The sequence below is a fragment of the Colobus angolensis genome, unplaced genomic scaffold, assembly GCF_000951035.1.
Source record: "Colobus angolensis palliatus isolate OR3802 unplaced genomic scaffold, Cang.pa_1.0 Scaffold30, whole genome shotgun sequence".
Lineage (NCBI taxonomy): Eukaryota > Metazoa > Chordata > Mammalia > Primates > Cercopithecidae > Colobus > Colobus angolensis.
Genome location: NW_012116266.1, coordinates 2,135,906 through 2,148,057, shown reverse-complemented (window position 1 = coordinate 2,148,057; position 12,152 = coordinate 2,135,906). Strand labels below are relative to the sequence as shown.

Below are 12,152 nucleotides of genomic sequence, written 5' to 3'. Positions count from 1 at the left end.
AAAGAGGGAAATAGGATAATTAAAGTGACCCTTATCCGATTTCAGAATTCATGGTTAGAATGCAGTTCTCTGCCCCTGTAATTACAGGCAAAATTAAAATAACGTGGTTTCCAACTCTTAGACATGCTCCAATGATTGTGTGGTTGAAAATAATAAATTACCTGTAGAGAGAGACAGTTAGAATGCAGTTAGGGAGACCTCTCTGCCTCCTGGTGTTGCAGAAGCTTTCCACAGAAGAATGGTACCATCACCAGCTCTGTCTGTATATCACAGTGCTGGTAGCCACCTTAATTAACTAGCAGTGAAAGAAGTTTCTGCACCCGGTGACATATTCCCCATGTATACAGAGTTCAGTAATTGTCACTACTTTTACTATCTGAGATTTTTTAAAGGGAGTGAGTAGACATACCACAATTTAGTTTCAAGAGTGGAATTATCCTTCAATACACATTTGATTTGTGATTTTAATGGGAAGCATGTCTAAAGTTTAAGCATTGACTTCCTTTCTGTGTTGGAAAGGTTGTCCGTTAGCAGACACAGGGCACTATGCTGGACATACCCAGGAGGCCCCCAGTTACTCTGTTGACTGGTGCTTTACGCCCCTTTCCAGCCCTCTTCACTGAATCATTTTTAGAATGCATCAGATGCAGCTCTCAAAGTGATGCAAAATCATTGAGTCCTCCCATTCTTCAGCTAAAGAAGTAGTGTCATGGTTTCCTAACAAGAAAACCTACTATGAGGCAAAATTATGGAAAATCAGAATAGCAGAGTAGGGCAGGAGCTGAGGAATCTTCTGCTTTAGCCCTTCATTTTTACATAAGAAGAAATAAAGACCCAAGTTTAGGGCATACAACTGACTCAGAGTGGGACCTAGTCCTGTCCTTCCGTTCCCATTAGGATTAAATGAGTTAATACCATTATAGTCCTTATAATAGTACCTGTGCCATAGTAAGTGGTCAGCAAATGCAAGTTATCACTTGTCATTATTCCTAGTGATAGAGCCCAAGCAGGAACCTAGATGCCCTAGTAATCCAGTGCTCTTCAGGAGGCACATATTTTATATTTCCACATTGTAGAGGGAGAAATATGTTTTAAGAAGTTGAGTTAAAATAGTGACCACCACAGGGGCCATTTATGTGTACCTACTCAGCATACTAGTACTTACTCTGTACTGAGTAAGTACTAGGCTAAGTACTGCATTTCTTAGCCCAGTACTGCATAGTCTGAGCTAAGTACTACATATTCATGGTGTCCTTTAATCCTCACAGTGTTCTATGAGATTCACATTCTTGACCATCTCCATATGACATACAAGTTGAGGAACTTGCCCAGGGTCACACCACTAATATGGGGCTGAACTAGGTTTTTTTTTTTTTTTTTTTTGAGACCTCGACCTCCCAGAGTGCTGGGATTACAGGTGTAAGCCACCATGCCCAGCCTTGTTTTATGTATTTTTAATAGTCAAAAAAAATCAAAAGAAGGATAATATTCCATGACACATAAAAATTATGTGAAATTCCAATTTCAGTGTCCATACAGTTTTGTTGGAATATAGCCATGCTCGTTTGTTTACATATTGCCCGTGGCTGCTTTTGAAATATAATGGCTGAGCTGAGTAGTGTAGTGGAGACCGCATGGCCCACAAAACCTGAAATATCTACTCCCTGGCCTTTATAGAAAACACTTGCTGACCTTTGCTTTACACTCTTCCTTGGTGATTACATTTTATGACATTCCAACGGTTTAGGGCATAATTGTGGAGTTTTTATAGGATCTGTCTCCTCGTGTTACTTGCCTTATGGTTTGTTCCATATTAATTAACATAAGAATTAGATCCTGAATAGTGTGTATGAAAAGAGTTCACCATTAGATTGTCTATGTCTTGTCTTTTTTTCCCCATAGATTGGGGAGTAATTTATTCCTGGATACTGTGTGAGACTCTTGATGATAACCTGTTTTTGTTTCTGTACTAACCATGGATTGCAGCTATTTGTGGTTTGCATGCCCCTCACATTCATTTATTGAGCCGATTGTTTTTAAACCTCCAAGTGTCTTAGATGCAGAAATCACTCTATTTTCTTTCCTTTGTAGTGGTTTGTTGTCTTCTGATTATGTGGAGATTCACTACGAAAATGGGAAACCACAGTACTCTAAGGTACGGTTACTGGCGTCGGCAAGTTCTCTAGTGTAAGTGTACCTATCATAGAGTTGATCAGTGCACACTGCATTGTTTTGATGTCTGTCTTGGTAAAATCGCCTGTGCTCTTTTACAATGATACTATTTTTAGTGAGGGGAAATTTATTAAAATGTACGAATGTTTGAGATAACATTAGGTATTCAGGACAAAAAATGTTTATTGTTTTTATTATACATACAGTACCTTTTGTGATAGTATAAAGAGCTATACAGTTCCATATCAGCACCTGAAAGTAGTCCGTAAAGAAGGACGAGGCTCATGGCCATCGAATCTGGATTAGAAGACTGGATGGGCTGTTAGAATGATTCTTTAGTGCAAATGACTTTGCTGCCCAAGAAGGGCAGAGGACAGGTAGGGGAAGTGAAATTTAGGTAGTACTTTTTCTCTAACCATCATAACAATTCTGTGAGGTCAATATTATTATTCCTGCTGTACTACGGAAGAAATTAAGGCAGAGAGAGGGCAAAGAAGCCTACTTAAGGCCATGGAGCATTGAATATGAGGGTACTTGGGTATCTAATTCCTTCATTTGGAGATGAAATTTCTTGTCTTCAGGAAGGATTAATAAACAGCAAGTGAATTTGGATTAAAGCGAGAGAGAGAGAGAGAGAGAGATGATTTGTATGTAAGAAACAGTCCGTCAGGGTGAAGATCCTCAGAATGGCTACAGAAAGAAACTCTGACTTTTAGGAAGTCAACAAGTGCCATTGAACCTGAGCAATGTCCCTGGTGTCCCAGATACTGGGGCACAGGAAAGGGAACAAAGTGGGGAAACATCACTAGATTGTTGTTTGTTTGTTTGTTTCCTAGATTGTTAACACGTCAGCATAAAAGTAGCACCTTTCCCAGGTGTGGACTTGTGCAGTATAGGTGACTGGGATCTTCAGTCTGGTGGCTTCTCAGCAAATATTTATAGGTGCCCTTCATTATAAATACTGCCCAGGAGGCCCTGGCATGTCTCAGGATTTGTAACATTCCAATTTGTAATTGGATGTGTTTTCCAGCCTTTGGTTTTGTGCCACAGATTAAGAACTTCATGTATCATTAGTTGTCAGTTCTTGCCTTAGGTTGCACTTGGGGGTTGTTGAGTCTCCCTAAAAGTTAACGCTGTGGAAAGTGAGCAGAAAAGCTAAATCAAGCGCGGGAACGAGCTTCCTGGCATTTGTACAAACTGAAGCTTCTGTCAGCTGTGCCAGGGCCCTGAGCACTGCAGATGCTGAATCATGAGCCTGGAGTAGACAAGATTGCAGGGAACTTTATAGACTCAGCAATTGAGCCACCTTTGCAGGACACAGAAACCTGATCCAAACTTTTCACTAAGGCACTAAGTTAGTTTTTTGTTTTTCATTTTTTGGTTTTTAAAGAAACAGAATAACTAATTGGCCTCCAGAGATCATTTGAGGTCCCAAAAGGAGACCTTATAATTAATAAGACACTCCAAATCTGTTATCAGTTCTAACTAAAATTAAAACAAAAGGTATTTCAACTCTAGCAAAAGAAATTGTATTCACTGCACTTTGTTTTTGTGTTCACTGCTTTTCTCTCTTTCATGACCCATTTTCTCCAAACAGCTCATATGCCCAAACTTACGTGCTTCATAGATAATGAATTAAGTCTGTTTTTTATGTGTCTGTATTGATATGGTGCACACTATTTTATGTCAAGATTTTTAAAATGTAGCAAAATTTTAAATATTTTAGCATGTATTAAGTAATCTTCTAAACCTTTAATTTTTAAAAACTTCATATTATTTCTAATTCATTTGTTATAATTTGTTTAAAAATGCCATGGTGATAGACATTTTGACTGTTTCCAATCTTTTACATATGAATAACTTCAAGGGAAGGCCTTCCAGATACATTTTGAATACATCCCTTGTAATTGCTTCAGAGTTAATTCTGAGAAAGGAATTTTCTGGGTCAAAGAGTTGGTACAATTTTTTAACACTCTTCACATATATTAACAATTTTTCTTTCTGAAAGTTTGTATAAATTCATATTCTCACCACCATTACATACATACATACATATATATATATAAGCATTTGTAAATAAACTTCATGAAGATTGTCTTTTATGCTGTTTCAGAAAATCTTTGTCCAGAGTACCAGAAAAGGAAATTAATATGTAAGAATGGCTAGGTTAAACTTACTTTCACATAATGCAGCCTTTTTTCCCCCAAATATCTCAAATTGTTTATTTATTTATTTATTTATTTTTTGAGATGGAGTTTTGCTCTTATTGCCCAGGCTAGAGTGCAGTGGCGCAATCTTGGCTCACTGCAACATCCACCTTCTGGTTTCAAGCGATTCTCCTGCCTCAGCCTCCCAACTTGCTGAGATTACAGGCGCCTGCCACCACGCCCAACTAATTTTTTTGTATTTTTAGTAGAGACGGGGTTTCACCATGTTGGTCAGGCTGGTCTCAGAACTGCTGACCTCGTGATCCTCTGGCCTCGGCCTCCCAAAGTGCTGAGATTACAGGCGTGAGCCACCGTGCCCGGCTCAAAGATCTCAAATTGTTTAGAGAAAAGTACATGCACACATTGTACACACACACGTAGACACACAATATTATCCACATAACTAAAGAACAGTCTTATTTGGCTGTGAAGTTAAATATGAAGGTGGATATTGACAGTATCCCAGGAATTAGTTGCGACCGCACTTTGAAAAGAGGGTTGTCTAGGTTCTCCCATTTCACCACTACCAAGCCCCTCCCTCATTCTTACTTCTCACTAAGAAAAGATTGATGTCTTGGCTTTTACTTTTATTGCATGCATGTGGGTTAAAAGTGTTTCTTTCCATGTGAAGCAAATATAGGAGCTGGAGAGGTAAAAAAGAAGCGTGTATATGAATGCTGGGTATCAATCTGTGAATAAGGAAGAACTTTTGTTCTGCATTTGATGGAGCAATAGCATTTGTTTAAGTTCCTACAGTGCTTTGCACATAATATATAATACAACTATTTTATTGATTTTTTTTACAACTTTAAAGGTAATTTATTTACTTTTCTTATTTTATTGACAAACTTATTGGGATATAACTTATATATCATAAGGCATATAATTGTTTTTAGTATATCTACAGACTTGTGCATCCATGAACATAATCTAATTTTAGAATATTTTCATCGTTCCATAAAGAAACCTTATACCACCTGTTAACAGTTGGCCGTCTCTCTTTTACCAATTGTAGATAACCACTAATCTATTAATAGTTCCTATCTCAGTAGATTTGCCTATTCTGGACATAAATGAAATCGTATAATAGGTGGGCCTTTGTGACTAGTTTCCTTTTTTGTCCCTAGCTTTAATGAGATATGATTGAAAAATAGAAATTGCATGTATTTAAGGTATATAACTTAAATCGTATATGTAGGAATTTTTTGTATTATACAAAACATCATGTTGATATGTTTATACATTGTGAAATGGTCACTACACTCGAGCTAATGAACATACCCATCACCTCAGATAGTTATCTCTTTTTTTGTAGTGAGAACATTTAAGATTCACCCTCTTAGCATATTTCAAGTACTGTATATTTGTTGACCAACTTTGCTGATGAGCCTATTTAAATAAGTCAATTTTTAGCATTTCAGTTCTTACAAAAGAGTAAGCATCAATATAACACTATGAAAGTCTTTTCAAAATTAACATATTTCTGTCAGGTCTTTTTTGGTGAGCTGCTAATACATATTTGTAAGTGCTTACTAGTACTTTGATTTCTCTTCTGCTTATAAAAGGAACTACTACCTGACCAGCAGTCATGATGAATAAATAGATGAAGTGCCTCCATCCCAACTTCCCTCTACCTTATTACTATCATTATTAGATGGGGAAAGCGTCTTTTCCTAGGTCTATTTTCTCACCTTGGCTTCTTCCTATTCGCTTGCTCATTCTTGCTCAGGGAAGGAAGAGCAGTTTGACTGCTGGGAAAGTAGGTCTGTGCAGCCAATTCCTCCCTCCCCTGTTTTTTTTTTTTTTTTTTTGTGGGATCCACCTTCCTACAGGAAGAACACATTCTCTCCACCTTTCTCTTCTCTGAATTGTACTGTGGCCACCCCCATGTGTGTGTCGGGGGGGTTGAGTTGTCCCACGTCGTCTCTGCCTGGATGGGTAAGGCTAGCTAACTCCTGGGTGCAGCATGAGCAGGCCTATTAGATTCTCAACTAATCCTCTCCTCCAGTATAGCTCTAAAATAAATGAAGGTGACATTTTTATGTTTCATTTCTATGTCACTCTCTCATTTAGTTTTAAACTTGGGTAGGCACCAAATCATACCCACGAGGATGGCTGTAATAAAATGATGGACAATAACCAGTGCTGTCGAGACTGTGGAGAGATTGCAACCCTCATACACAGGTTGTGGGAATGTAAAATGTTGTGTGGCTGCTTGGCAGAACAGTTTGGCAGTTCCTCAAAAAGTTCAACAAAGAATTACCATATCATGCAGCAGTTCTACTCCCAGGCATATACTCAAGTGAATTAAATACATATGTCCACAAAGAAACTTGTACATAAATGTTCATAGCATTATTCATAGTAGCCAAAAGGTGGAAACACCCCGAATGTCCTTCAATTGATGAAGGAATAAAGGAGATATGGCATATTCACATAGTGGAATTACTATTCAGTCATAAAAGGAATGAAGTACTGATACATACTACACCATAGATAAACCTTACAAACATTATGCTAAGTAAAACAAGCCATATACGAAGGGGCACATATGATACACTTCTGTTTATTTGAAATGTCCAGAATAGGCAAATTCATAGGAACTGAAAGTAGGTTCATGATTGCCAGGGCCTGGTGGAGTGCAGGGGAGGAGAAATGGGGATTGATTGCTAATGAATACAGACTTTTCTTCTGAGGTGATGAGACTATTCTGGAGCTAGATAGTAGGGATAGTTATACAACTCTGTGAATATGCTAAGAAAAACACTGAATTGCATACTTAAAAAGGTAAACTTTATGATTTCTAAACAACCTTTATGATATCTAAACAATAGCAAAAAACCCAGGTGGGGAATAAGAGTTTATTTACCCACCCTCTTCATCAAACAAGAATCCTTTAAGATTGGTCTTGTCACATATGCTCCTGAATAAGCCATTCCTGTTCATTCATTAAACAAATATGGTTTTACTGTATAGCATAATGTCCTTCAGGTCCACCCATATTTGGCAACTGCCAGGATCTCCTTTTTTAAGGCTGAATGCTATTCCATTGTATGCACGTGTGTGTGTGTGTGTGTGTGTGTGTGTGTGTGTGTGTGTGTGTGGAAATAAGCCAGACACAGAAAGGAGAATGTTCTGTGACCTCACTTATGTGTAGAATCTAAAAAAGTCAAATATGTATTTAAGTTGGTGCAAAAGCAATTGTGGTGTTTGCCATTGAAAGTAATGTCAAAAACCACAAATACTTCTGCACCAACCTAATAGAAACACAACAGTGGTTACCAGGGGCAGGAGGTAGAGGGGTGGGAGTGAGGTGGTGGGTTGAGAGATGTAGGTCAGATGGTACAAAGTTGCAGTTATGTAGGCTGTAAGTCTCAAGATGGAATGAATAGCATGAGGGCTATGGTCAGTCATGTTGTATGATGGGAATTTGCTAAGAGAGTAGATTTTAGGTGCTCAAGCCACACGCTTACACAAAAGGTAACTGTGAGGTAGAAATAAGACGTGTTAATTTGATTGACTATAGTAATAATTTCACTATGTATATCAAAATATCATGTTGTATATTTTAAATATACACAACTTTGTTTTTTTTGAGACAGTGTCTTACTCTGTTATTCAGGCTGGAGTGCAGTGGCACGATCTTAGCTCACTGCAACCTCTGTTTCCTGGGTTCAAGTGATTCTCCGGTCTCATCCTCCCGAGTAGCTGGGATTACAGGCATGTGCCACGATGCCTGGCTAATTTTCATATTTTCAGTAGAGATGGGGTGTCACCATGTTGGCCAGGCTGGTCTCAAACTCCTGACCTCAAGTGATCCACCCGCCTCAGCCTCCCAAAGTGCTGGGATTACAGGCGTGAGCCACTGTGCCCGGCCCGATATGTATAACTTTTAAAAAACAAAAAAGCAGAAAAAATGTTGATTTAGCTTGTACTGTGACCTAGTTTAGGTCATAGTTGCTGTTCTAGGTACTAGATATGTATCAGTGAACCAAACAGATAGAGATCCCTGCCCTTGTGGGTCCTGTGTTCTCTTCTCACCTTTATTCTTTTCTTTATCAGTATAACTACATCACCCTTTTAGAATGTTCTTTGTGCTTTCCTTATCAAATCATCATCACAGCTCAGCTCAAGCTCCCTTCTAGGAGTGAAGGCTTTTTGGCAGCAGGAGAGCTTGGATTATGGTGAGTGGAGTAGGTCTCTGTGCGCATGGCTCCTGGCTGGAAGGTAGGGTTGATGCAGAGTGGAGGAGATTGGAGGAGTGCGTGTTCTGAAGACCTTGTCTAGTGTGTGAATAAGGGAGGGTGGGCCCTGCAGAGGTCAATCAGAGTCTGGCCGAAGTGCTCTATTGGAGCCAGGAGTGTTTTCAGACACACAGGTCTGCCTGTCTTCCATTTTCTGAGTGTTTCCCCACTTCTTTCTGCTTCCTTTCCTTTATTTTTCTCATTCCCTCTTCCTTTAGTAATATTTTAATGAAATTTTCAGACTATTTTTTAAATCTATTTTCCCTTCTTTTTTACTGCCTCTCAACTTGCCATAATTGGGTTTAAAAATTCATGTTTGTGTTGTTTCTAACCAAAGAGTTAGATAACTTAAAGTTTGTATTTCCACTCCTATACTAAAAATGACTCTTTTACTTGTGTATACACTAGAATATTTTCCCTAGTCTTTGAATTAATTAATAGCCAGTTTTTAAAAAAGTTTCTTACCACTGCATACATAATAAACAATTTAAGCAATAGCAAGGAAAACAAAACTATCCACACTAAATCACTTAAATTAGATCCAGGATTATCAGTTATTTGAATTTTGAGTATAAAGTTGAAATTATTATTAATCATTCAAAATATTGCCCTTCCTGGTAACATTCAGAGTATATTATAGAATATGTAAGGAGCACGGGGTTAAAATATGCCCCAAGAAATCAAGATAGCAGATGACACTAGCTCCTCACAAAGCTATTTTAAGTTGGAATAGTATAATTTATATGAACTATTAAAAATTTACATAGCATTGGTACAGCCATACTGTTCTAATACTTTATTAAACTACTGCAAGAACATTTTCCCTATTAAATTTAATGAAGGTAAATAATTAAATTATTTAATAATTTATGTGTTGGGGTCTCAAGTTCCCCAGTTCTCCAGAATTATTATTTTTATTTCCTTATTCTGCAGTAGTCAAAATCAGGTATACATGTCCCATTATAGATATCTTTTTTCTATTTCTCATTTATTATCAGCTCACTGATTATTAAAATAGTTTCGCATATCCTAGCTTATCATCATCGTAGGTGATAAGCTTGAAGAATTTAAAGATACGTGTGTAGAATAATCATTTGAGTATAGTGTCAGTAGTTTTTATTATTATATTCAGAACCTAGATATCATAATATACACATTTTCTAGTTAAGGGCTGTGTAGTTTCTTTTCAAATGTTTATCCAGATCTGCAGGAATAGATTGAAAATATCAGTGTGTGGTCACTATGAATGTCCAGGTTTTTGGGAGTTTCATAAGCAATAAAGAACTGGCTGATGGAACTTTACCATGCAGATGAAATAGGTAAACAGACACAAAGGTGGGGTAATTTTAAAAATCAAACTGAAACTGTTGATTCTGTTTCCACTGAAATGAGTAGAATCAAACAGTTCCTGTTGTTATTACTATTATTATTATTATCATTATTATTTTTTATAGAGGCAGGGTCTTACTACATTGCCCAGACTGGTCTCAAACTCCTCCTGGGCTTAAGCAGTCCTTCCTCCTTGGCCTCCCAAAGTGCTAGAATTACAGGCATGAGCCATGATGCCTGTCCAGTTCCTGTTATTAGATTAGTAACACCAGGGAACTGGATTTTTTTTCCCCTACAAGTTGTTATCACTAGAGTCACAAAGCTATTATCCCCAGCCGTTTCTGGTTAGGAAGTGTTTTTATAAGATGGACATGGCTTCAATGTGTCAGTATATGAAGAGGAAGCGTGGTAGGTTCCAATGGGATTCTGACCTTGGAAACCTTGTGGAGCAGAGTTATTATTTGAGCATGATCTGGCTTGTGAAGTGTTCAGCTGTGTGCAAGTAGCAGGCTGAGAAAGGTAGGGAGCATACTAGGATTTTTAATTTCCTGTGACTGGCCAATAACTTCCACTTATCAGATGCTCCGTTTTTGTTGAATTTAATTAACTGCCAGTTTTGGATCCGAAAATGCTGATGTCTATAGGGGTGCACAGAGACTTGTGTCATGGGCTGAATTGAGCCCATTTTGGTTCTCCTTTCTGCCATTTGCCAAGTCACAGGTCTGTGACCCACTTCTAGGTGGTCAGGGCCAGCCCTCTTTAATTGTTTCAAGTCTTCTTAACTGGAGAAAGAATCATGGACTTGAGAACCTGAAGACGTGGGAATCAGTTTGTCCTTTTGTTATTTTTAGAAGAGGCTTTTGCACTTTGTTTCTGTCCCCATATGGGTATATGGAGACAGCAGTCACTGTGAGGTAATGGTTGTTGAAGATGGCCAGATTCCTGGGTGGTAGGCTCCCCTGGAGCTGACTGTCCAAAGTCATGATGGCCAGTGCCCTCTAGAAGTGGGCTCCCTGTACTGGCTCACTACTGTTATGCTTGTACCCAAGATGGATTGCTCCTTCTCTCTCAGGATTTATTTTATATGATATAACTCAAGATGTAACTTTGCTGTGGTCTGAAGTGTTACCAAATAATATTTTTCCATAATACTTTTTTAAAACTTGGTATAAATTTGGTAATAAAAAACTCAGAAAATCCTCTAATACCACTAGTACTGATATTAAATTGGAAGCTACCAAATTGCTTATAATGCTTAATATAACTACACACTGTAGCTATTAAAACTTTCTTATGATGATTGGATGTTGCCTGAAGTCTCATTTAAGGTTCAAAAAATGCAGTGATTCAAGGCCGGACACGATGGCTCATGCATGTAATCCCAGCTACTCAGGAGGCTGAAACACAATAATTGCTTGCATCTGGGAGGTGGAGGTTGCAGTGAGCTGAGATCATGCCACTGCACTCCAGCCTGGGCGACAGAATGAGACTGTCTTTAAAAAAGAAAAGAAAAGAAAAGCAGCCCTTTACTGTACACACACACATATATACAGTTGATCCTTGAACTGCACGGGTCCACTTATATGTAGACTTTTTTCAAGCAAACACAGTATTCGTGGGATGCAAAACCTGTGTGTATGGAGGGCTAGCTTTTCATATATGTGGGTTTCACAGGGCCGACTGTGACACTTCAGTATGTGCAGATTTGGGAATATGTAGGGGTTCTGGAACCAATCCCTGACTGTCTAAATATATATTTATCTCTTTTTTCTCCCAATAACCCACCTAAATAACAGTTAGGGGATAAAAAAGGATATGAACCCACCAAGACAAAGACAGGAGAAGAGGAAACAAGCAGGTGAGACGTAGCTATAAAATTTCAGGAGATGGAAAGTGGATGAGGGTTGACTCTTAGCTTTGAGCTTTTCATGCTCTGCTGAGTTCGTTTGGGGAGAAACCAAGAAGAAACAAGTCAACTTATGTCACTTATCCCAGAAAGGCAGAAATAAAAGCATCTGAAAAAAGAAAAACTGGTTGAAAGTAGATGTAGAGTGGTTAAGTCCCCAATTTACTGCCTGCCCCGTGCAGCCAGATAACCAGATAGGAAGTTGGGGACTTCCCTAGTCTGGTAGGAGCTCATGTATGGAGAAAAATGGAAAGGAGGGAATTCTCAGCTATATTTTGTAAATAATAAAAAATA

The 12,152-nt window shown here is 38.3% G+C and overlaps 1 protein-coding gene across 1 annotated transcript in view; it reads left to right on the top strand.

Annotated features, from left to right (window-relative positions):
- ADAM23 (ADAM metallopeptidase domain 23) overlaps positions 1-12,152 on the top strand; it is a gene marked incomplete at its 5' end in the record, with an annotated part of 169,467 nt that overhangs the window by 80,084 nt on the left and 77,231 nt on the right. The window contains one exon of the mRNA XM_011949996.1: positions 2,092-2,155. Coding sequence (XP_011805386.1) covers positions 2,092-2,155 — 64 coding nt within the window. The remainder of the gene's footprint in view (positions 1-2,091; positions 2,156-12,152) is intronic.